General features: G+C 39.5%; 2 protein-coding genes across 2 annotated transcripts in view; one reads left to right on the forward strand and one right to left on the reverse strand.

Moving 5' to 3' along the window:
- The window catches only part of LOC145528654 (uncharacterized), a 66,087-nt gene that overhangs the window by 32,422 nt on the left and 7,673 nt on the right, over window positions 1-25,992 (forward strand). The window lies entirely within an intron of this gene.
- Window positions 1-25,992, reverse strand: part of LOC145528655 (ATP-binding cassette sub-family C member 4-like) — a 115,517-nt gene that overhangs the window by 5,243 nt on the left and 84,282 nt on the right. The window contains exons 23-29 of the mRNA XM_081547302.1: window positions 25,039-25,149; window positions 22,199-22,299; window positions 20,959-21,150; window positions 12,755-12,910; window positions 7,791-7,880; window positions 4,042-4,214; window positions 3,500-3,605 (exon numbers count right to left, since the gene is read on the reverse strand). Coding sequence (XP_081403428.1) covers window positions 3,500-3,605; window positions 4,042-4,214; window positions 7,791-7,880; window positions 12,755-12,910; window positions 20,959-21,150; window positions 22,199-22,299; window positions 25,039-25,149 — 929 coding nt within the window. The remainder of the gene's footprint in view (window positions 1-3,499; window positions 3,606-4,041; window positions 4,215-7,790; window positions 7,881-12,754; window positions 12,911-20,958; window positions 21,151-22,198; window positions 22,300-25,038; window positions 25,150-25,992) is intronic.

Genomic DNA, 25,992 nt, shown 5'->3' on the forward strand with positions numbered 1-25,992 from the left:
GAGAAAAAGACAAGACCCTGGCCCCAGACAGCTAAGATGCATATCAAACGAAGCATTTCAATGAGCCCAGACTTTGCATCTTCCCATAAATAGAAAAGCCCTAAATTCATTAACTTGAGACATCTGGTTTTCTTGAAAAGTAAACTTTTGTTGGTCTGACTACCTGGTCTTTTATTGCAAAAACTTGTCTGTGTCCTGGCTTCCCCTCTTGCCTCTTCAGAACCATTTCTCTGCATTATCTAAGATGCTGTGTCCTGGGCTTGAAGTCCTCAGGCTGTCTGCCACGTAAAATGTAGCTCTCAACATCATGGTTGTGTTTTCTTTTGAGTTGATAGGCTCCCTGGATTGTTAGCTGCTAAGAGGGGCAGAATCCCTGGTCTGAGAGGTGAGGATGCTTCTTCAGCTTAACTTGGTAGTTTATTACTCTCAGAGTGAAAGACTGGCAAAAGGAGCTGCTACACAGCAGCATTAGCAGAACTGCTCCATACAGAAGAAATCTCTAGAAATCCAATTTTTTCTTTGAATAAGGCTAAAGAAGCAAGTAAGAAATTGAGTTTCGTATTCTAATGCTCACAGCCCACACATAACCCGAGTGGGTAGCCCAATCTGAACTGCAGAGGATTTGAATTTGTTTTCACAAATTGTCTTTCCTTGCTTATTTTTCTTTCTTTCTTCAGGGGCCTGTCGTTAGGCCCTTTTGTGCACACCGATATTCCCCTCGCTGAAAATTAAAAGGGAGAGGAAGGGGCTCTTAACCCTGCCTTTCTACTTATTAGTGACTGTGTGTAATGGTTTCACAGTAGAAAAGAGAGTCTGAAACCACCGGCCTAAACGACATGACTATAAAAATAGTTCAGATGTTAGGTGGTACTTGGTTCTTCATTTAGGTCATATTTAGAGTAACCGTATCTTAAGAGAATACACTGAAACTCTAAATGGGAAGCAGGTTGTTTTTTCCATATCTGGTATCACAGTTAATTCCATCCCATCTAATTGGAAACTGTCTCATTTTCCAGTTAATTTTTTGTTTACTCCTGTGAATCATTGCTAAGGATGGCTTTCTCAAAAGACTTCAAGAATAATTGAATCTGTCACATCCACATAGTAATTTAAATGCTCTATAATATGCCATAGGAGAAGGCAATGGCACCCCACTCCAGTACTCTTGCCTGGAAAATCCCATGGACAGAGGAGCCTGGTAGGCTACAGTCCATGGGGTCGCTAAGAGTCGGACATGACTGAGCAACTTCACTTTCACTTTTCCCTTTCATGCACTGGAGAAGGAAATGGCAATCCACTCCAGTATTCTTGCCTGGAGAATCCCAAGGACAGCGGAGCCTGATGGGCTGCCGTCTATGGGGTCGCACAGAGTCGGACACGACTGAAGCGACTTAGCAGCAGCAGCATAATATGCCATGTCACTTTAGAAAACCCAAATTGTGTAGTTTTACTTAAACACAGCACAATAAAACATAACTACTCTTCTTGATGTTGAAGAAGAAAAAATGTAGTATTAAAACACAGGTCTCTATCACCTGTGGTCAGTCTAAGAAAGGGTAGACAAAGGCGGGGGTGTGGCATAGAGATTCAAGAGGGAGGGGACATATCTACACCTATGGCTAATTCATGTTGATGTATGGCAGAAATGAAACCAATATTGTAAAGCAATTATCATTCTATTAAAAATAAATTAATTAAAGAATATATACAAAATGGAGAAGACAGTCTCTTCAGCAAGTGGTGCTGGGAAAGCTGGACAGCTACATGAGAATCAATGAAATTAGAATACTCCCACACATCATATACAAAAATAAACTTAAAATGGTTTAAAGACCTAATGTAAAACACCATAAAACTCCTAGAAGAGAAATATGTAAGACATTCTCAGACATAAATTGTAGCAATGTTTTCTTAGATCAGTCTCTCAAGGTAAAAGAAATAAAAGCAAAAATAAACAAATGGGACCTAATCAAACTTAGAAACTTTTGCACAGCAAAAGAAATCGTTAACAAAATGAAAAGACAACCTACAGACTGGGAAAAAATATTTGCAAATGATGCCACTGACAAGGGGTTAATGAAAAGGTAAGGGGTTAATATCTACTGACAATTCACACAACTCAATTTTCCGTTGAGGGATGATTTTCTTATTTTATAAAGCCACATCCTAACATTTATCAACCAGCAGGGAAAGAACAAAGAAAGAGAGAAGATGAAAAGGAGAGAGAAGAGGCATAGAAGGAGGAAGGAAGGAAATAAAGCTAAGGAAGGAAATTACTAGATTATTAAATTACTAAGGAAGAAGGAAACAATCAAACCTGGAAGACACTGGACGGACCCCCAGAAACCAAAACTTGGAGCCTGCTGTGTGTGCAGAGTCCAGATCTACTGTGTAAGAGACCTGCTGGTTGTTTATCTGCAGTATCTCGGCCCCCACCCAGTTCTCTTTTTATACTCTCATCTGTGATGCACTGGCTGGGTTTCTGCCAATCATGTTTCAGAGTACCCTTGGCCTGCTGGCCCTTTGCTACGTTCTGCCAGTAGCCAGCACTCAAGGGAGACTGAAGGCGGGAGTTGGAGCCAGTGGTCTACCTGGTTTCTGCACCTCCTGCAGCGTCGCCTGAGCAGTGAAATGTGACTCCAGCTCCCAACTTCTGTTAGCACATGGAGAACCAGCCCCATCCTGCTCCCTCACAAATATGACCAGCACCTAGCCAGGGGCCTCTCCTTGGAGGTCTGAGCACTGACTCTTTAGAGCTTGTCCTCTGAGTTCTTAGGTCTGGAGATCTCTCCTAGGACATGAGAGCTGCTTCCTAAAATTATTAACCCAGTGTTTCATTTTTCTAGCCCTCTGATTTCTATGTAGCAAATTTCCTGTATTAAGTCCTTTTTGTTGAAATACTTTTTCTCATTAGGCCCTTTCTTCTCATGGACTCACCTCTGACAGCAACAGCTGTGAAATCCTGCAACCTTAGCCAACAACTTTCTGGCAGTCTGAATGAAAAGCTAATTTTTTGATTAAGGGAATACAACTGTTGAAGCAGTTGCGACTCAGCCAAAATGATGGTGTTCTACCTCTCGGAAATATGAATCCATAACTTTGGCATATTTTCATGGTTGTACATCTTTTAAAAAATAACACTTTAATAAACTTTTAACTCATTAGTGACCAGAGATGCATTGATACATCTTTTGTTACCTGACTGTTACTGACCAGAGATGTTTCAGTATTCACTTACATAACAAATCACCAGCCACGGTGTTAGTTTTTACAAAAATCCCTTGGTCAATAATGTGTTAATATAAAAATATGAAGTTACTGGATATTATTTAATAGCACATTCTGAAAGTATAGTTAAGTACTTGAGTTATTGTCAGGAATGAGAGGGGAAACAGAAAATTACAGTACTGGAGGTTCCTATCAAATTTTACAAGGAAGGATAAGGTGAAAAAGCGAGCATAAATGGAGACAACTGAAACTCTGCAGGTGAAGGTCTTACCATTATCCTGTCATTGTCAATAACGTTGCTCAATCTGTTTGTGATGGTTAGCACAGTGCATTGAACAAATGTCCCATGGATTCTTTTTTGTATTAACTCATCAGTTCTAGAATTAAAGAAGTTAACTTAGTTCAGTATTGACTGGAAAAGTTGACTTCAGACTTTAAAATATCATATGATATTTCTATAATGTTTTTAAAATGGACACTTTAAGGCATAATCTTGTTCCTAAAAACATAAGTATAAAAGCTCCTAAAAATTTACTATTTTTCATAAAACAATGGAAAATAACCTTCCCTCAAAATTGCTTGAAAGTATCAGGAGCTGGATTTAGGAATCTAGCTCTCTCAAGATGCCTCATAATAACATTAACACGATATAACATGTCTTGGTTTCTTCTTCTGTTTTCTGCAATTAATATTAACAACAGATACCTTTAAGGCAATGGGAACTCTTAGAAATTTTTCTTAGCATCACTAAAAGTTTTCCACTTACCACATTTAAATCTTGGATACCAGGTTTTATAGATCTCAGCTCATTACCTTGGATCCACGTTTGATGTGGCTTCATCCATAATCAGTATCTTATTTTTCCTGAGAAGAGCCCTGGCAAGGCACAACAGTTGTCTCTGTCCAACACTCAAGTTTGATCCTGATTCTGCTAATTCAGTTTCCATTTTACCAGGAAGACCTTGGATGGTTTCTTTAAGTTGTACCTGTGGATACAGAAAGAACGTTTTCCTAAACAAACTGCTATTGAATAGACAAGCCTCCTGGGCTTCCCTTGTGGCTCAGCTGGTAAAGAACCCACCTGCAATGCAGGAGACCTGGGTACAATCCCTGGTTGGGAAGATCTCCTGGAGAAGGGAAAGGCTACCCACTCCAGTATTCTGACCTGGCGAATTCTATGGACTGTATTGTCCATGGAGTCACAAAGAATCAGACTCGACTGAGCGACTTCACTTAGACATTAGAGCTTTGAAGTCCTCACGACTTATGTACATGTACAGCCAGATAATGGAGAGCGCTATTACCAGTTAGCGTTCACTGAGAAATATGGCAGAGTCTAGTCAGGACAGAAAGATTTCAGTGTCCCCTACATTTTGTGGAAACTTCTTACTTCTCAAAAAGAAAGGCTAGTGTGGGCTGGAACCAGCCAGTGAAATGCCTTCAATAGATGGGGAAGAGCTTTTACTAGAGCAGAACAGCAGTAAATGAAGTAAAAGGAGAGCCCGTTCACCTAAACTCAAGGCCCGGGGAAATGGACATGTGAGCTGTCACCACTGCAAGGACTGACCCACATGGTTCCTGATGTACAGGCTGCTGACACCCAGATTTCTGTATCTTGGTTTCCTGTGTGATGAGACATACTTGCATCCTAACAGAGACACTATCAGTGTTGAACATTTAACTGCATGCTCCCAGTTTGGACATAACAGACCATATTCTTAATTGTATATATCCTAGTATCTAAGCTGTTTTGCTTTTTTTTACAGAAGCAACACATCAATGATTCATTTCCAGAGTATTATCTACTGTACTCCTTTAGCCTTTGAGTGATAAAGCGCTCACTCATGTGATAAAGTCACTGCTGCCGCTGCTGCTAAATCATTTCAGTCGTGTCCGACTCTGTGCGACCCCATAGACGGCAGCCCACCAGGCTCCCCCATCCCTAGGATTCTCCAGGCAAGAACACTGGAGTGGGTTGCCATTTCCTTCTCCAATGATAAAGTCACTACACATGTTATATCTGTAGAGCTGCCCTTGCTTTTTAGATGCCCCAGTTGGCACTAATTTCTGATAAGCCTTCTTCAGTTGACTGTCAGCTGGCTATTATTCAGCATATGAAAAATGTATTTTTGGCATATTCTGAAAAATAACCAAGATGAATTGGGCTCCATTCTTAGGACTGTCTTCTTTTTGAATGTCCTTATTTGCCAAGAGTGAAGGAGGACATAGGTTAAGAGAATTTAAAAACCTCTTTAAAAAGTATCTTTTTCTTTTAATGGAGTTCTTAAAGAAGAAAACATATTGGTGCCCTCCCATTCACTTGCAGGTCAACTCTATGAGTTTGGGTTCACAGGTTCCATTTAGAATCATTTATAAACCAATGACTTGGGTTTTTAGTTCACTTGAAAATTGACCTCACTGTTTTAGTGACAGCTCTTAGAGTGAGGAATCATCCCATCATTCTGTTTCTCTAGAAATTATTTCTTTACGACATCTGTATGTTTTTCAATGAAAGATGTGGTAGTTTTTCTTTTTAAAAGTCTTAAAGAAACAATTTGTAGAGAAACAAAGTGAAGAAATGATTTCTCTGCTCTAAGACATATCAACAAAGTAACAGGGTCAATTCCAGAAGCAATCCATGGAAACTACACACTTCACTTTGTGAAATAAACTCGTGTTTACTTCTTTTCATAGAAAGCTCCAAATGTCGTTTAAATAAAGGTAGATCTTAGTGTTGTCTAGCACTTCCACCACCTCATCCTTTTCAGAATTGTGAGGCTACTAAATTTTGGCTCGTACAGATGAATTAAGTTTGGGCCAAGTTCTAAGGTAGCTTTTGATAGGATTTGTCTCCCAATTAACATTTCCTCTCTGTCCATGGAACAATGTGTTCTAAAATTCTGGAGTAATTTTAGTACCTGAGAATCTGTGAAGACAGATCTTGAGCTGGGGAACAAATAGAAAAATAATTTGCCAGTACTTCCAATTGTTTTTTTTTTTTTTTTTTTAAAGATACCATGCTATCACCACTAAATATACCCTGTGGTTTCAAGATCAGTGGATCATCCTATCTTTATCTTTGATCATTAAGTATACTCCTCACTTCTCTTCTAGAATTTCACTGTAGAAAAACTCACAAATTTAAATGAAATCAGGAGTCCACAACTCCTCAAATACAAGGTGAAGCAGTCAGCCCGATTTAGGAAAATAAAATCCCCATGTTGTTGCAAAGCAGGGTGGGTGTGTAAAGACTGGGTGCTGACATCCTTCAGAAATCAGAATTACTGGCAGGAAATCATCAGGCCTCCAAATCTGCTTGCTCACAGTCAACGCTCATCTGTATATTTCAGATTTCAGAGCTGTCCTTGGAAGAATGACACTAAATGACAAACACGCTGATTCAAAGCGACATGGACAATCAGTCATTTGGATTTGTGTAAAAAACAATTTTTTTTAAAAGAAAAAAGCCACACTTCTCTGAAATGAAGAGGTCAATCAAATATTTAATACCTATTTATTAAGGGTTACTTTTTAAAAGCAAAAGATTAAGCTAGGTCCTATTAAAAATTGGAAGGTCTGACTGTATTTTAGAAGTCTAAATACAGTTTCTGCCATCAGTTTGCAAAACTAGGGCCACTACCCAAAATAATTTGTATCAAAGTACACAAACCAACAGCAAATTAACAAATCAAAACCCTTTGCATACAAGGGTGAGGAAATTCACAGAAGTGGGCCAAAACGACATATAATACAAATAAGAGAAAATTCTCTAGAAATGAACATATCCATAAAAAAACTTAGCAGATCTCCAGGGTCTCTTACCTACATTCATGCTGCAGCATTAATAGAACCTGATTGTCAATAAGTAACTAACACATTCCAATTATATAATTTACCTTTATAGATACTTTCTTCTGAAACTTCATAGCATTTTATTAGTATGATTTCATTTATCTTTCAGGTAATAATGAAAAACTACTTAGTTGCCTCCACTTAGTTGATATTCCTTAAGACCAGAGGAGTAAAATGAACATTGCAAGGTAATTAAGGTAAATAATTCACTTGGTCACTTAGTAGAATTTGAACCCATAATTATAAATTCTAGTTTAGTGTTCTATTTAAGACAAGAAAATGTATCTAGTTGCTTTGGGTATTAGGCGAAAAGGTAAAATGAAAGCATATGGCATTATCTTGTTGCTTTCCATCACTATTATATACGTATTTTAATTTACTCATGAGCTTAATGAAGCTCCCTCCCTCATATTTTCATTTACTCATGTAAATTACCCATATCATCAGTGTTCTCCTAGCAGGTAAACAAAGTCAGTTAAACCAATAAACTCTCCTTAATTACCTGAAAGTGAAAAGTGAAAGTGAAAGTTCCTCAGTCGAGTCCAACTCTTTGTGGCCCCGTGGACTATACAGTCCATGGAATTCTCCAGGGCAGAATACTGGAGTGGGTAGCCTTTCCCTTCTCCAGAGGATCTTCCCAACTCTGCACTACTGTAAATGTACATAATCATATACTGATGCTAACAAGTTAATTTCATTACAAAAATTACCTCTTCTAAGGCATTCCATAGATCCTCCTCCTTATGCTCTTTAAAGGGATCCAGATTTGTCTTCATTGTTCCAGTGAATAAAACTGGTTCCTAAATATCCCAAAACAGGAAATGTTATTACTGTAACATCTTTCATCTTGTTTGTATGCTTACAGAACAGAATTAAAGTGCCAAAAAAATATCCCCCTCACAATTCACTGTAATCATTAAGGCTACAAATGTTTGTTTATAAAATAGCATCTCTAAATTAACCTCCCACTGTAGAAAGTATGCTCCAAAATATCTCTGGACCATTGGACACTAACAAAAGAAAATGTTGAAAAGTGTCACCTTAAGAAGAAGAGAAAGGAAGATTTGATTTTTCAAAAATGCCTTCCTGGTAATGTCTTGCTATTCAGTCACTCAGTCACGTCTGACTCTTTGTGACCCCATAGACTGTTTCCCCCTAGTTATCTGCTTTCCCCCAAAATGAGGATATACTTATTGGAGGAACTTTACATCAAGAAAACTAGATAAACTCATTGTCAATCCTGGTGTAATGCTGGGAAATACCAATAGCACAATTAGTTGTGGTTTGTGCCTCAAAGCAAACCCATTAAATTTCCACACATTGGCACTGAAGAATGAACTAGGATATTTTCTCCATCAGTAAAACAGCCTCCTGGGATAGGGACTCTCTCCACAGGTGTGAATGGAACATCTGCACACATAACAAAGAGAACATCAGCTCCCGGGGTCTGCGGTTCTTCTGTCCATGGAGAGATCTCCTCTGACTCTCCAGCTGGTCCCCACGTTCTCTCACCTGTGTGTCAGGATGACCTGCCTCACAGAACCTCGTTACTAACTGCAAGGCCAGGAGGACCTGAAACAACTGTGACCTGTGTCATAATAACATCATTTTAAATAGCTCTTCCTATTCATCTGCTTTGGGAGGAACCACAAGGAAATTACTGTGGAAATGTATGCCTTTCTGGGTTTCATGAGAAAATCTTGTACATAAGCCCATGTAGGTCATTTGCATTTTCATCTGGAAGGCTCAGTAAGGCAGGTCATACGAATACGGGCAGCAGAGAAGAGCCGAAAAGGCTCCTTTCAGTGAAGGGGGCAGGACAAGGGGAGGCACACGTGTGGGAACAAGAGGAGACCTGACTCCTCCACAGGCGCCCGGAACTGCTCGGCATCACCAGCCTCAAACCCCGCCTGGCCCTGGGGCTGGACTTTCCTCCTCACCTCACAAAAGCCTGAGAGGAAAGATGAAGAAGACATTTCTTTTCCCTAGTCATGAGGAAGAATGACGCTCAGAGAGCCTCCCTCTCTCTCCCTATTGTCTTAGTTTCAAGTCTGGTGAGAGAGAAATAGATGCAGAATTATATGCCACCAAAAAAGATGTATTCCTGAGCAAAATCCAAAATTAAAAGACATTATAGAGGGAGCTTCATTTGCCCAAAGTTGATTAAGTGGCTGATATACCTCCAAAGCACTGAAAATCACGGGTCACACGACATTTCAAAATGATTTTTGAATAGCACTGAAAAATATGAGGCACAAATTTAAGGTCTCCCTTAAAACTCTCTAATTTAGAATCAAAGACTGAACAACCATGTAAGCAATAGTTAGAGTTCTTCGTCAAGGGAATAATCATGATTCTACTTTAGATGTTTATAAAAAACTGCTTCTTGTAACTATTACCTCTAAGAGGCTAACATGCAGGTGGTCTCCCATCCTTTTAGCTATTCCCATTCGGTTTACAAAATGATGTAGATGTGGCCAGGCAAGCGGCGGAAGGCTGGTCCCCAGTATTCTGTCCCCCTCCCCCAGGGGCAGGATTCTGCTTTGGGGTCCAAGATGAGAGATTCTTCAAGGACTGGTGTTTGAGGAGATGAAGCGCCCAAATGAGGCCAGGTTAAGGAACCAGATTTAAACCCAGTTGGTAGACGTGAGACGGGGCTCTGTGTTCAGCAATGACAAGAACATTTCTTTCCCAGTCATGGCTTATAATGACCTGAACAGTTTCACCCTTCATGTTCCTCTCAGAGCAAATTTACATCTACTAAGAGGTCTAAGCTTTGAATTATCCACCTGGTTTTCAAGGTACACTCTGTAGAGGCATTACCTGAGCTTATCTGTCAGTCTAAAAGGACATATTTGGCAATTATGTGTGTTTATTTAGCAGTGTTAGATGGAATAACATAATTTAGTAAAGCAAGAGTATTTCTCCTTGTTATGATATGCCAAACATATATTTTAAAATCAGTAAAATTTCAGTAAAAAGTTGAATGAAAACAATGATTCTTTAGGCAGCAGTCATACTGGAAAAAAGAAGGTAAAGGTATCTAAATGGGAAGAGAAGAGGTAAAACTGTCACAGTATACAGATGACTTGATAATATATATTAGAAAACCCTGAAAGACCATTACAAAAATTACTAAAACTGATAAATGAATTCTACAAAGTAGCAGGACACAAGCTTAACATATAGATACTTGTTACATTTCTTCACATTAACAGTGAAATACCGGAAAGAGAATGTAAATTTTTTTTTTAAAAATCCCTTTAAAATCACATCAAAAAAAAATTAAAATACTTAGGAAGAATCCTTACCAAGGGGGTGACAGACTTCATGCTGACAACTAGAAAATATTATAAAAGGAAACTGAAGATGATTCAAAGAAATGAAAATATGTCCCATGCTCTTTAACTGTAAGAATTAATATTGCTAAAATGACTATTATCCAGAGCAATCCACAGATTTAAGACAATTGTTAATCAAATCACCCATGTCATTTTCCACAGAACTAGAACTAATACTCCTAAAATTTATATGGAACCATAAAGACCCACAATTGCCAAAGCAATCCTGAGGAAAAAGAACAAAGCAGGAGGCATAACCCTCCCTGACTTCAGACAATACAGAGCTACAGTTATCAAAATGGCACGATATTGGCATGAAAATAGACAATGCATAAATGGGACAGAAGAGAGATCCCAGAAATAAACCCACACACCTACCACCAATGGTCAACTAATCTTCAACAAAGGAGGCAAGACTATACAATGGAGAAAAGACAGTCTCTTCAGCAAGTGGTGTTGGGAAAGTTGGACAGTCACACGTAAACCAGCGTAGTTAGAACAAAAACCCTTAGACCATACGCAAAAATAAATTCAAAATGGCGCAAAGACTGAAACAAGATATGACACCATAAAACTCTTAGAAGAGAACACAGGGAAAATGTTCTCTGACATAAATCGTACCAATGTTTTCTTAGGCCAGTCTCCCAAGGCAATAGAAATAAAAGCAATAATAAACAAATAGGACTAATCGATGTGACAAGCTTTTGTACACCAAAGAAAACCATAAAAAACAAAAAGACAACCTGTAGAATGGGAGACAATACTTGCAAATGATGAGACCAACTAGGCTTAATTTCCAAAATATACAGACAGTTCATAAAACTCAACAACAAAAAAACCAAACAACCCAATCATAACCGGGGCAGAAGACTTAAACAGACATTTTTCCAAAGAAGATATACAGATGACCAACAGACACATGAAAAGGTGCTCAATCTTGCTAATTAGAGAAATGCAAAACAAAACTACCAAGAGGTACCACCTCACGAGGGTCAGAATGGCCATCATTGAAAAGTCTACAAATAACAAATGTGGAAGAGGGTGTGGAGAAAAGGGTGTGAAGAAAAGGGAACCCTCCTATACTGTTGGTGGGAATGTATTAATAAGTTGATGCAGCCACTATGAAAAACAGTATGGAAGTTTCAATCCCACTTCTGGTTATATATCTGGTGTGTATGTTAGTTGCTCAGTCGTGTCTGACTCTTTGTGATCCCATGGACTGTAGCCCACCAGGCTCCTCCATCCGTGGAACTCTCCAGGCAAGAAAACTGGAGTGGGTTGCCATGCCCTTCTCCAGAGACAAACTATTATTCAAAAAGACATGGAAACAACCTAAAGTCCATTGAAAGATGAATGGATATAGAAGAGGTGGTACATATATACAATGGAATACTTCTCAGCCATCAAAAAGAATGAAATACCATTTGCAGCAACATGTATGGACCTAGAGATTGTCATACTAAGTAAAATAAATCGGAGAAAGAGAAATATCACATGATATCACTTATATGTGGAATATAAATATGACATATTTATATGTTCATATAATCCAATCTCCAAAATACACACTGAAATTTGTACTTGTTTAAAAAAACAGAACTAAACAAAATAGAATCAGAGCCCAGGAAGAGGTCAGTTCAATGCTCCACCATCACAGCAACCACATACTGGGTCTACATGAAGCATCCTACATGCGCTGTCCTATATAGTCCTCAAAGCAGCTTGAGGAGTTGGTACTGTTAGCTGTCTTGCAAGGGAGAGAAAACTGAGGAGCACAGAGATGGAATTCTGTGCCCTGTGTTCTTTCTCATTATACTGTACTGCATCCCTGGTTAATCATTTATTAAGGGTTAAGTTCTGAGTTTCCCCACAGCATCAACACCCTGTAATTCTCAAAGCTCCACAGTTTCAAAGAAAGCCCTCAAGACAGTCACCTCTGAAAAAAGCTTTATTTTCTACAGCAAAATTCCATCTGTAAGACACTTAAAATTCGTGTTTCCCTACAGGAACCTCTCAAGTGCTAAACATTTATCATTTTGTTATTAGTATTATGTGGTTATCAGTGGGTAAAACTGTGGCATCTGAGGAAGTGTGAGTGCAGAAATCTGCCTGGGTGAGTTACTAAATCATAGGCTCACAAAACAGATGAAAGAACAAAAAACAAACCCTGGTATCTGATGAAAATATCTGTTGAAAATACCTGTTGCTATGATCTATTGGGGGAAAAGAGATCAACCCTTTAATGCAATTTGAAAAAAAAAAAATCAACATAAAAGCAATTGAACTTAGGTGCTTTATAAAAAGAATACGTGAGAATGTTCTGACGTGCATACCTGAGTTACAACTGACATTTTCTTCCTTAAATCGTGAAGTCCAATACTGGTTGTTGAATTTTTATCAATCGAAATTGTACCTTGGAAGTCTGAGAATCTGAAAAGGGCAGCAATGAGGGAACTTTTTCCAGCTCCTGTTTTTCCCACGATGCAAACCTGTCAAGAGATCCAGGAGGCATTAAGGATTAACAATATGCAGCCAACCTAGGAGAAACCCTGGATATCGATGATGAATTTTAAAAGTTCTATATAGAGTAGTCTATAAGTTTGTTAAGCATGGCCCTGTTGACATTATGGGCCAGGTGATTCATTGTTGAGGGGTCAGGGGGCCTGTCCTGTGTATTGTAGGTAGTTTAGCAGTAGCCATGGACTCTATCCACTTGACACCAAACACAGCCTCCAGATTGTGACAACTAAAAATGGAAGATATTCACAAATGTCCCTGGTTGAGACTCCCTGGTCCTCAAAAGAGTTAAAAAAAAAAAAAAAAAAAACAATCAATCTACTGGCAGTGGAAAAGCCAGCAGTCTCCTAAGTGGTCCATAAGAAGTTCACTTTTAAATTAACTTTATTCCTACTGTCTAGGTTTTTTGACCTTGAGAATTACATGGATAATTTTAGAGATGTCAACAAGTCAAGTCAGAAGTGTTATACACAAACAAGGACTTATTTTCTCAGGGATCTGTTATCTGAGAAGAATTATTCCTTGACAGAGAAACTAAATCATTTCCTGATGGCAAATATATCAATTATATTCTATCTTGAAAGGAAACATCTTAAAATTATAAAATGCAGGTCTCAGTGTCTTAAAAGACATTGGTCTGCGATCAACAACAACATTTGCTCTTTATATGGGACCTTTCATTGGAACAGTTCAAAAGGCATTTTATAAACAACTTAATACAACTGTTTCTTGGAAAGATACATGCAAGTTTCAGTCTAGTTATTAAAACCCACATAGAGAGAAATTAAGTGCATTAAGAATACGATTAAGGAATCAATATAATGCAGGTAAAACGCTGGTTAGGAATAAAATTATACTGTAAAAACTGGCTTTCAGATGTGTACATCTAAAAATGTACTATATAGAAACTGGCGTTTTTTTTAACCAATGAGCTTGCCCAGTTCCCTTGTGGAAGTTTGCAAGAGATAATTTCATTTCTCTTTAGGAATTTGAAATTAATGAGGGGTGTTAGACATGCTTTCAATCATTCATAAATTCATTCAGTAAAATTTTAAAACCCATGGCTTTATACAGAGAAGAACTAAATCTTTCTGAACACTGTAATCAGAACACTGGGAGCTTTTCACATTTTCTCATTTAAATGTCTTCAAAGTTTCAAATGTCTGTCTGCAAATTCAATCATAGCATTTCAAAAAAGAATTTTTCTCTGAAAAGATTAAATGTAAGAATAGTGATTTTAGATATTTTTATCATTTTGTATCCATTTTGTACTTCATGCTATACCCCAATTTATATAACACAGATTGGCCATTTTCTGCTTATAGGCAGGGCCTATATATGTGTATATATATGATTCATGTTCTGTGTACACACAGACCTTGACCATACTGTGGATTTAGTTCCAGACAACCACAATAATGTGAACGTTGCAAAATACAGTAATTCATATTAATTTTTTTGTTCTTCTTTACATACAAAAGTTATGTTTATACTATACTGTAGTCTACTAATTGGATAATAGAATTATGTCTGGAAAATAATGTACATACCTTAATTTTCAAATACTTAAATGCTAACCATCATCTGAGCCTTCACTGGGCTGTAACATTAAAGAACACTGACCACTGATCACCATGACAAATATGATGATGAAAATGTTTGAAATATTGCAAGAATCACCAAAATGTGACACAGAGACAGGGAGTGAACAAAGGCTGTAAGAAAAATGGCGCAGATGGACTTGCTGGATCCATCCAGGGTTGGCAGAAATGTTCAATTTGTTAAAAATACACTATCTGTAAAGCACAATCAAACCAGGTATGTCTGTATTTCTGGGTGCCAAGCCTTGAGGATTCTACTCTTCATGACTCAATCCCTCATTTTACTGCCTACATTCAGCACCTGAATGCCAGTCTGTATCACCTATTAAAAAACAAACTGAAGCAAACACTTTCCTTAATCATAATCAATGCAAATGAATTTGAAAAGTAAATAAATTCTTAACTATACTCTGATAAAAACCATTCTTAAGATGTTGATGTTTTACTTTCTATACTTGTATGTGGATGTGTTCTTAAAGATATAAATTCATATATTTAAACAGAATGGGATTAACATGAACATACTGTTGTAATCTCTTTTCATTTAGTATTTCATAAAAGTATTTTAATGGCTACATAATATTACAGTGTGTATGATCATTTAACAAACCCCTGATTTCCAGGGGTCTCCAATATTTTGCTATTATAAATAACTGTTTAATATTCTTGAAGCTAAATCTTTGTGTTCCCACTGACCTCTCCATCCTTCATCTCTGCAAGTTGGCTTCCTTGGGGTCACTAGGTAGTTGTGAGGGTTGAACACGTAACTGTTATACACCTGGTGGTTCACTGCACAGAGAAGTGAACCACCAGGGGCCTAGTTCTTCATTCGGTGGATCAGGGCATCACACCTTTGCTCATGCGGGTCCCACTACCCGGAATGACTTCTACATGCATTTCCACCTGATGAAATCCTAACCACACATCACTAAGTCTGTTTCACATGCCTGATTTCCCAGGAACTCTCTCCCTATCCTCTCCTGTGGACGTCTCCCAACCCTAACAAATGCTATATCATCTTTTTCCAAACTTCTATAAAAATTGTGATCACTTCTATCTTACAAAGCTAACCTAACCTAGTACTTTTCTTGTTTCATCAAGTGGACTAGATGTGTTGACAGCAGGATCTGTACTGGATTTGCCTTTGTGTTATTTATATTATCTGTGGTGTCCTGTGCAAAAGAGGCTTCCACGGGAGGGTAAGATTTTTAACTCAGACTGGAGACATTTACGGAAAATTGATTGTCATATTGCTTACATACATAAATAGATAAAGAGACAGGCATGGGAGATTAATCTTACAGCTATAAATACAGCTGCAAATGGCCAATTCCTCAGTTTCAATTGGATAGACAAAATGTTACACAGCGTAAGTGGTTAAGGTCATTTTATATCCTATGAAAATGACAACTGTCTTTGCTCAAGCATTGACTTGTGTGCTGGTCTCCATGCCGGGTGTTATGTGTCTTATCTTGTTTAAGTTGTTCAACAATCCTAAAGGTTAGGTCCTATCACTTGCATTTGCAACAGAAAAGATTGAGGCTTATAAGAGGAATTAGTCTGCCTGAAATAAGAGAGCCCGTAAGTCACAGCATGGGACTCAAATCCATGCCTGTCAGGCTCTTTTCCACCTGCTGATGGCCTCCTTATCACCCGGATGGCCTGACCCCTTAGTATGTCCTTCTGTCTAAGTAGAACAGAGAAAGTTGAGAGAGGTGCAGCTTCAGTTAAAACAACTGGCTTCCCATATAGGTCCTATGGCTAGACAATTAAAGCATGGCATCAGTATTGGTGAGTATAACATGGCGGGTGGGACTAGGGGGCTGACATCACTGAGCAAAGAGGGTGTTAAGGTCAGGTGGGCTGGCTGTCAGCAGGAAGAACTGGCACCCACAGCTGGGCTGGAAGAGAAACCTACAACAAAGTGGGGTACATGGTTCCCCAGGAGACAAACCAAACAGACCTCGTGCCCTGCTTGGGGCAGCAAGACTCATTTTTCATCTGATCCCATCAGGTGGTGAAAGGATCTCACACTGTCTCTGACTCCAGGTTCAGGCAGGGCTGAGCCTGTGGGAAATCCCTCCAGTCCCTGCAGGAGGCTGGTGTGGGGAAGGCAGGAGCAGGATGAAAACTGCCTGTGATGAAGACAGCCTCCACAGAAAGATGCAAAGAAATGCAGTGGAATCACAGGGTATTAAATTATGAAGCAAAGGCATGCTTTGCAGAATATAAAAGTGAATAAATCTGTAGGGTAAGTGGCTCTAGAACCTTCTACAGCCTCATGCTCAGTTACCACAGAGGTTTGGGTGATTCATGAGCTCAATTTAAAACTGTCAAAGGAAATATCTTGGAAATCACAGGTTATCAGTCATCAAAAACTGCCTATGGGAGAGAAAGGACTTTACTGGAAGGTCTTTCAAATGCCATGCTGAGTCAAGAGGTCTGGGGGAACCTGAGACTCTGCATTTCTAGAAGCTTCAGGAGACACAAGTGCTGCTGGCCCTGACACCACAGTCTGAGTCACAGGGAATTAGGAAGCAGGCAGAGGAAGGGGGGCAATCTGGGAGTGAGGAGAGGGATTTCTGAGAAAATATCACGTTAAAAAGGAGAAAAGATAGGAAACATATTTTTGCACATTACAGCAAGGTCTAGTAAGCATCTGTAAAAATGGATTATCCAAGCAATAGCTCTGAGCAAGAAAAAAAAAAAAAACCAAATCAATCTACCTCCAGGGATGGAAAATGCTCTAAAATGGCCCAGGACTCTCTAAAATGATCAAATCAATTACAAAATCATCTACGTGAGAAATGCAGCCCATGTTCAGAATCTACCCAGGAAGCCTAGGGTGATATTTACCTCATTTGGGGTCTTTATTTTTACTTGCTATTTCTTCCATGAATTAGAAACCAGCATAGTACCTTCTACACTTTCTTATTGACTCGATCGTCCAGGAATCAGGACAGCAGAGGAAACAACGGAAAAAGAAGAGAGCCCCACTTCTGCTGGGTGGGCTCACTCCCATGTCCCTTCCAGCAGCCTCTCCCAATCAAATCTAACACCAAAGGGGTGACCTGGAGTGACAGGGGTGGGACAGGTGAGCAGGAGAGGGAACATGGGATGTACACAGGTGGAGTGCAATGGTTTCATGAACACACTGCCTGGGTATAATCTCAAAACTCAGAAATGAAGCTACTGGTGATGCTCTAAGTAGACCAAGACACCATGAAAAGTCAAGCTATCACAGTTATTAGTTCAGTCTCCAAATCTAATTTTCCCTCAAGCATTTCAGAATCTCAGGTTAACTCTAAGACTTTGGGGGTTTAAAATGGAAGAATAAAAGTATGTTTGTCCCTAAGGTGTTCTATAGTTTCATACAATAATAATTAATATTTTTGGCATCTGGGGAAATTTAAGATGAGTGTGAATGAACAGAATTTGTAACGGGAAATCTGTGAGCTCCAATGAATGTTTTCCCAGCACAGGAGTCCTCACCTTCTCCCTGGCCTTCACTGAAACTGGAAATAATGAGGAGAGAGCTTTTGCCATGATTTACTGAAACTGCTCCCTGGGTATCATTTAGGCATCAAGGTCAATATTTTTTTCGTATCACAAGTGTTGTTGTTGTTTAGTTGCTAAGTCATGGCCAATTCTTTTGCAACCCCATGGACTATAGCCTGCCAGGCTCCTCTGTCCATGTGATTCTCCAGGCAAGAATACTGGAATGAGTTGCCATTTCCTTCTCCAGGGCATCTTCCCAACCCAGGGACTGAACCCATATCTCCTGCTTGGCAGGTGGTTTCTTTACCACTGAACCACCACGGAAGCCCATGTCACAAGGGTATCACTCATTAAATTATAGCTATACTCTACTCGGTGCATCTATGGTGGAAAGAGTTTTAAAGAACAGTTCTTAAAGTACTTAAAACACAAGGTAATCAGTTTATGGAGTTGTCTCGTGTGTGTTTTGGTTACTGGTTGCTCACATCTGTGTTCCTCACTCACTCTCCCAGCCAGCAGTCCCTCAGCACCCTCTCTGTGCCCTACAGAATGTCTACTTTCAGGGGTACAAAGATGAAAACACGATGCTCTCTGATCTTAAGAAGCCTCAGGGTTCTGTGTGACACAGATCCAAAATTACAAAGCATACAATGGGTGCTTTTAACTGTGATAAAATTTACCAATTTAACCATTTTTAAGTGGACAGTTTAATGTTAAGTACATTCACATTGTTGTACAACCAACCTCCAGATTATTTTTGCCTTGTAAAACTATACCCATTAAAAAACATCTTCCCATTCTCTGGCAACCATCTTTTTACTTCCTGTTTTTATGATTTTTTTTTTACTCTCAGTTCAGTTCAGTTGCTCAGTCGTGTCCGACTCTTTGCGACCCCATGAATTGCAGCACACCAGGCCTCTCTGTCCATCACCAACTCCCGGAGTCTACCCAAACCCATGTCCATCAAGTCGGTGATGCCATCCAACCATCTCATCCTCTGTCGTCCCCTTCTCCTCCCGCCCCCAATCCTACCCAGCATTAGGGTCTTTTCCAATGAGTCAACCCTTCGCATGAGGTGGCCAAAGTATTGGAGTTTCAGCTTCAACATCAGACCTTCCAATGAACACCCAGGATTGATCTCTTTTAGGATGGATTGATTGGATCTCCTTGCAGTCCAAGGGACTCTCAAGAGTCTTCTCCAACACCACAGTTCAAAAGCATCAATTCTGCAGCGCTCAGCTTTCTTCACCGTCCAACTCTCACACCCATACATGACCACTGGAAAAACCATAGCCTTGACTAGACGGACTTTTGTTGGCAAAGTAATGTCTCTGCTTTTAAATATGCTATCTAGGTTGGCCATAACCTTCCTTCCAAGGAATAAGCATCTTTTAATTTCATTTTTACTCTAGGAACCTCATATAAGTGGAATCATACAGTATTTATTCTTTTTGTGTCTGGTTTATTTCACATATCATGATGTCCTCAGGGCTCATCCATGGGTCAGAATTTTCTTCCTCTTTTAAAACTGAATAATATTGCATTTTAAGAATGTAATACATTTTGTTTATCCACTCACTTTCAACATGGACACTTGGGTTGCTTCCAACTTTGGCAGCTATGAACACAAGTGTACCATACACACTGTCTTAAAGAATATATAAGATCCTGTGGAAGCATAGAGGGGTTTGAAGAGGCACATGCGTTAGAGTTGACTGAAAATGAGGCTACATCCACCATCTAGATGATGGAGGAGACCCCATGTTGCCCTGGGGTCTAGGGCAACATTCACACTGGAAGCTGGGGGAACAAGGTGCTCTGGGAGAAGGTACACAAGACAGAGTATGAGATGGCTGGATGGCATAAATGACTCAATGGGCATGAGCTTCAGCAAACTCAGAGAGAGAGTGAAGGACAGGGAAGCCTGGCCTGCTGCAGTCCCTGGGGTCGCAAAGAGTCGGACACAACTTAGCGACTGAACAACAACAACACAAGATCCAAGTGTAGGGGGTGTGTGTATGGACTCGAGGCTGGAGAGGTAGGTGGGGAAAGAGATTCCTACTGCTTTGTGTGTTATGGTTTATTCTCTTCTTAAAGAGTCAACCCTAGTCCCAGCTGAGGGTCCCAAGCTGAGTGTGAAATGAACATCACCAGCAGACATGGACACTGGCAAGACCACAAACTCCTCTGCCATCTACCAAATGGATCTTCCCCTGCTCCTTTCATTTTGCTTTCATCCACTTTGAGCAAGTCTCTGGACCCTGTGTCCAGCTGGGGGCTCTGGTTCCTCACCCTTGACAAACTCACAATTCTGGACTCTTCTCTGATGGCCCCAAGCTGGCCAAACAGTCCCTATTTGGAGTGGACCTAGGGGCGAACCTTGGTTCCAGCATCATCTTACCCAGGCCAGTAAGGATCAGATCTGTGCTAAAGAAAGAAGCAGTCTATGGGTGAGAGCAGGGGGATGACAGCTCAGTGTGGGTGAGTGGAGGACAAGTCTATGGGAAGGGCCAAGGGATAGAGGAGGAGGCTGCAACTGAAAGCTATCATGGGAGGAAGAGAAGAATCCAGAAGTATAAGAAAGAAAAGATGGAAAGGAAGGAGATATTGGAGAGTTAGGGACAGGGCGAAAGGGTTGACTTCAGAGACCCCACATGAATAATTGGGTGAAACATATAGTATCCTGGGTCAGGTCAAGTTCCGGGTCCAGGGCCCACCAACCACCATGAGGGAGCTCACAACACAAAGAAGTGCTGGGATCCTCACTACTCGGTCAGTTTCCAAGAAAGTTTCACCCACTATGTCATTGATCTAATCTGCATCCAAGAGGAACAGAGAGTTCCCTGACACATGGACAAGGAAGTCAACAGCAGATATGGTGCTAAATCCAGATTTTAAAAAGGTAAATGGCATAAACAAACCTTTTCTTTTGGTTCAGTGCTAACTGTCAGGTCCTTCAATACCAGAGGCCCGTCTGAGCTGTACTTGAAATTCACATTGTTAAAGGCAATCACTCCGTTGTCAGGCCAGTATGCTGGTGGACGAAAGTCAAGTGTCCAGGGTGGTTCTTTCTCAAGCTCTGTATATTCAATCACCCTTTCTGCTGACATCATCTGAAAGACACATGACATCACGTAGGTCAGGAACAGAGGGTCTAGTTTATGCACGTTCAGACTGTAAATGAGACATTTTGCTTTTTCATCTTGATATCTGCTTTTGTATGGTTAAGAATATCCCAGGTCGTATCATCCCCAAAGCACAGAACTAGGAGTCTAAGGAGGACTTTGATGATATGCCATTTTCTTGTAACACTTTCAGTTATAACTACTTACTTCAACATGGTGTTAAAACTAAAAACTTTAGAAAGATGGTAAGATTTTATTGATCCACCTTTCACATCTGAATAGGCAAACAAGAGTTTTGTCAAAGAAAAGAATAAGTATGAACACCAATCAGTAATGTGCGGCTACAGAAGGGCCCTGTGTCATCGATGAGCAGAAATGGACAGTCATCAAGCCTCATTTTAATTATCAGTCACTTTCTACTCTATAAGAAGAGAGAAGTGGAAAGATTTCATTTTTATTGTTTTTCTCCCTTGAGAAGAAGGTGCAAATGTTCAAAAGAGGGCAAATTTACATATTGATTAAGACCTGCTAAACAACCACAATTCGACAAATTTGATAGCACATTTCGAGATGTAGCTTATCCTACAAGAAGGAACACCCACTAATTCAGATGGTCAACAAGTATAAATGCTAAAATGGGAGATGGCTAGGAGATATGTTAATTAAACAACTAACCTTAAAATGTTAAATTTTACTTTTACCAAAAAAGAGAAATTACCCATTAAGGAACAAAACTAAACAAACCCCTAAGAAATTAACTTATATCCTCTTCAGGCTTTTAGAACTTCCTTCCTACATTTATTATCTTTGAAGACATCTTGTGATGAATATAAAACCTGCTGACATGATACACATAAGACTGAAAAAAGATAGATGTATTTTATTTAACATTAATTTGAACAGATGGAGGAAGGATCTCAAAACCCTTGTTACCACAATGTAAAAATAACAGCTTTACTACTTTATGCAAGAATTGCTTTTATGCCATTTAATGGCAAGGAGACTAAGAGGCTAAGAACATCAAGATAAACATCACCATGTTCTCCACTTCGGTGCTTTGCCTGACACACCACTGGAACATCCTCATGAGTGTGAGGGCAAGAGAGAGTACCAGGCCAACCTGCCCAGGAGTCCAAGCTAAACGAGGAAGAAGGGGAATAAAGTCAGTCCCATTCTTTTTTAAATTTTATTTTGTCAAAGTATAGTTGATTTACAAAGTTGTGTTAATCTTTGCTGTACAGCAAAGTGATTCAGTTATATACACATTTTTCATATTCTTTTCCATTACAGTTTATCACAGGATATTGAATATAGCCCCTCGTGCTATACAATTAGACCTTGTTGTATATCCATACTATATATAACAGTTTACATCTGCTAATGCCAAACTCCTAACCCATCTCTCCCCCATAGCAACCACAAGTCTGTCATCTATGTCTGTGAGTCTGTTTCACAGATAAGTTCATTTGAGTCTTATTTTAGATTCCACATATAAGTGATAGGCTTCCCTGGTGCCTCAGTGGTAAAGAATCCTCCTGCCAATGCAAGGAGACTTGAGTTCTATCCCTGGGTCGGGACGATCCCCTGGAGAAGGAAATGGCAACCCGCTCAAGTATTCTTGCCTAGGAAATCCCATGGGCAGAGGAGCCTGATGGGCTACAGTCCATGGATCACAAAAGAGTTGAACATGACTGAGTGACTAAACAACAACAGCAGCATATAAGTGATATCATGTGGTATTTCTATTTTACTTCACTTAGTATTACAATCTCTAGGCCCATCCATGTTACTGCAAATGGCATTACTTCATTCTTTTTTACGTCCATTGCATATATGTATCACATCTTCTTTATCCATTCATCTGTTGATGGACATTACGTGGCTTCCATGTCTTGGCTATTGTGAATAGTGCTCCTATGATGCAGCAGGGCGCATATATCTTTTTGAATAATAGTTTTGTCCAGATATATACCCAGGAGTGGGACTGCTGGATCATATGGCAACTCTATTAGTTTTTTGAGAAGCCTCCATACTGTTTTCCATAGTGGCTACACCAATTTACATTCCCATAAACAGTGTAGGAAGGCTTCCTTTTCCCCACACCCTTTCCATCATTTGTTATCTGTAAGACTTCTTAACGATGGACATTCTGACTGGTATAGCATAGGATCTCATTATAGTTTTAATTTGCATTTCTCTAATAATTAGGAATGTTGAGCACAGTTGCTTCTGCCTGTTGGCCATCAGTATGTTCTTTAGAAAAATGTCCATCTAGGTCTTTTGCACACTTTTCAACTGGGCTTTTGTTGTTGTTACCGAGTTGTACAAGGCGTTTGCCTATTTTGGAAGTTAAGCCCTTGTCAGTCACATCATTTGCATATATTTCCTCCCAGTCTGTAGGTTGTCTTTTTGTTTTGTTTATGGTTTCCTTTTTAGTGCAGAAGCTTGTAAGTTTGATGAGGTTCCATTTGTCTTTATTTTTATTGCCTTGGGAGACTGACTTAAGAAAACATTGGTATGACTTATGTCACAGAATGTTTTGCCTATGTTCTCTTCTAGGAGTTTTATAGTGTCATGTCTTATGTTTAAGTCTTAAGGCATTTTGAGTTTATTTTTGTGTATGGTGTGAGGGTGTGTTCTAACTTCATTGATTTACATGCAGCTGGCCAACTTTCCCAACACAGCTTGCAGAAGAGAGAAGTCAGTCTTGTTCTTAACTCCAAGCCTTCTGTCACCATACCAGAAAAAATCCTTTATAATATTTAAATCACCTGCATATAGTGATAGTATTACTTATACTTTTATTATCTATTGATTGAGACCATGATACAATGCAAACAAACAAACCAGAAACCCCACTATGAACTCAGAAAGACTAGTAAATGAGTTTATTAATCCCAACAGGATTGAGGTACACTTGACAGCATTATACAACTGAGAAATAATGTCATCATTCAAACTTTGGTCATTATGGTTTCAGGAACCATCATCTAATTTCACTTTCTACATCCAATGCAGCTATAGGCAGAAACCACAGAAAACAAGGCAATGGATTCGAAGAGTCACTGCTTCAAAATATAAACTACTACTCTCATTGTTCTATTATTAAAGACTGTGATTAAGTGTTGTTATTTAGTTGCTAAGTCATGTCCAACTCTTTGCAACCCCATGGACTGTAGCCTGCCAGGCTCCTCTGTGCATGGAATTTCCCAGGCAAGAATACCAGAATGGGTTGCCATTTCCTTCTCCAGGGGATCTTCCCAACCCAGAGATCAAACCTAAGTCTCTTGCGCTGACAGGAAGATTCTTTACCACTGACCCACCAGGCAAGCCCCAAATTTTTATTTATTTTGGCTCTTCCAGGTCTAAGTTGCGACATGTAGAATCAGTGTTGTTAATATGGAATAATTACAGATGGTGAATTTATGCCACATTTGTCAACATCTGTACATCTGGTATCCAAACAGGGGTGAAGACATTGTTCTTTCATATAAAGAACCTTTATCACCCCAGTGCACCAGGCACCCAGTGCAACCGAGAGATCAGAGAAGCCTTAAAGCTAAAACCTAAAGCCCAGGGACAAAATGCTTAATTGTAAACTTGGCTCTCTCCTCCTAACTACAGAAGTCTGCTTGCTACAGCTATGTAGAACTTAACTTATCCAAAAAAAAAAAGGATAAAGGCCTCATCAAGACTCAAATGACTCCTCTATATGGGCCAAACTGTGGAATCACATGTTGCAAATTCTTTACTACAGTTCATTAGAACCAAATGGTTTATGATATTAGATAAAGTGGCAAGAGTTCAATTGAATAACTGTTAATACACCTAGAAATTATAATCATACCACAAATAGTTATTCACATCTGTACTTACATTCTTTCAGAATCAGGGCCCCAAAGGCAACAACGATGACCATGATGGCACAGACAACATCCAGACACATGGCAAAACATCGGGACATGGTCAAAAGCATGAACCAGCTCTCTGGATTTATGAACCATAATAAGCATAATAAATAAGTGGGGGAAAAGAAAAAAAACATGTTAGCTGCTTTGAATGAGTCAGTCAAGCTACAGAAGATTTTTACACAACGTAGTAGCCAAGTGACACACCCACATAACTTGAGATTCCAGAAAGCTAGGTTTTGACATCAGACAATATATAGGACACATACATAGGAATCAATCCAGGCGCTTTATGGGAAGCATCCATTGAAAATGTCAACCCACAGGTTAGAAACAGAAATGCGATCCTAATAAAGGTGGAGAAATGGTCTCATTGGTGCATTTCTTGCTGCGCTGTGTGTCAAAGTGAGACTCATCCTCTCACAAAGTCAACCGTTCCCAGCTCCCTGATAGAATGCGCAGCTCATACACTGTTTCCAGCACTGTCTGCACTTGGTAGACATGTTTACTCTGAGGAGCCAGTATCTAAATGGCCGTGAGTTAACAGGATCTGCATGTGGCTTTCAAAGTGCCATTTTATCTTCAAAATACAATAAACATTGGAAAGATGGGTCTGAGTTTTACAGACTTAGAGCACATTCTGAAATTTCTACCCAGGAAAAAAAAATTCACTGATACAAAGTATAATACACATCAAGTGGGCGGGAAATTATTTTCCTCAATTACATCTGTTGCCCTGAATGTTCTGAAAAGAGAGTCAGCCAACTACAGCGGGGCAGGGGGCAGGGCAGGGCGGGGGGTGGCAAGAGCAGCCCACCACTTGCTTTTATAAATGAAGTTTTATTGGAGCGCCATCACGGCCATTTGCTGATGTATAATTTTTGCCTACTTTGGTGCTACAATAACAAAGTTGAGCAGTTGC

This window comes from Giraffa tippelskirchi, chromosome 12, assembly GCF_054371585.1.
Source record: "Giraffa tippelskirchi isolate mGirTip1 chromosome 12, T2T-mGirTip1v1.2.pri, whole genome shotgun sequence".
Lineage (NCBI taxonomy): Eukaryota > Metazoa > Chordata > Mammalia > Artiodactyla > Giraffidae > Giraffa > Giraffa tippelskirchi.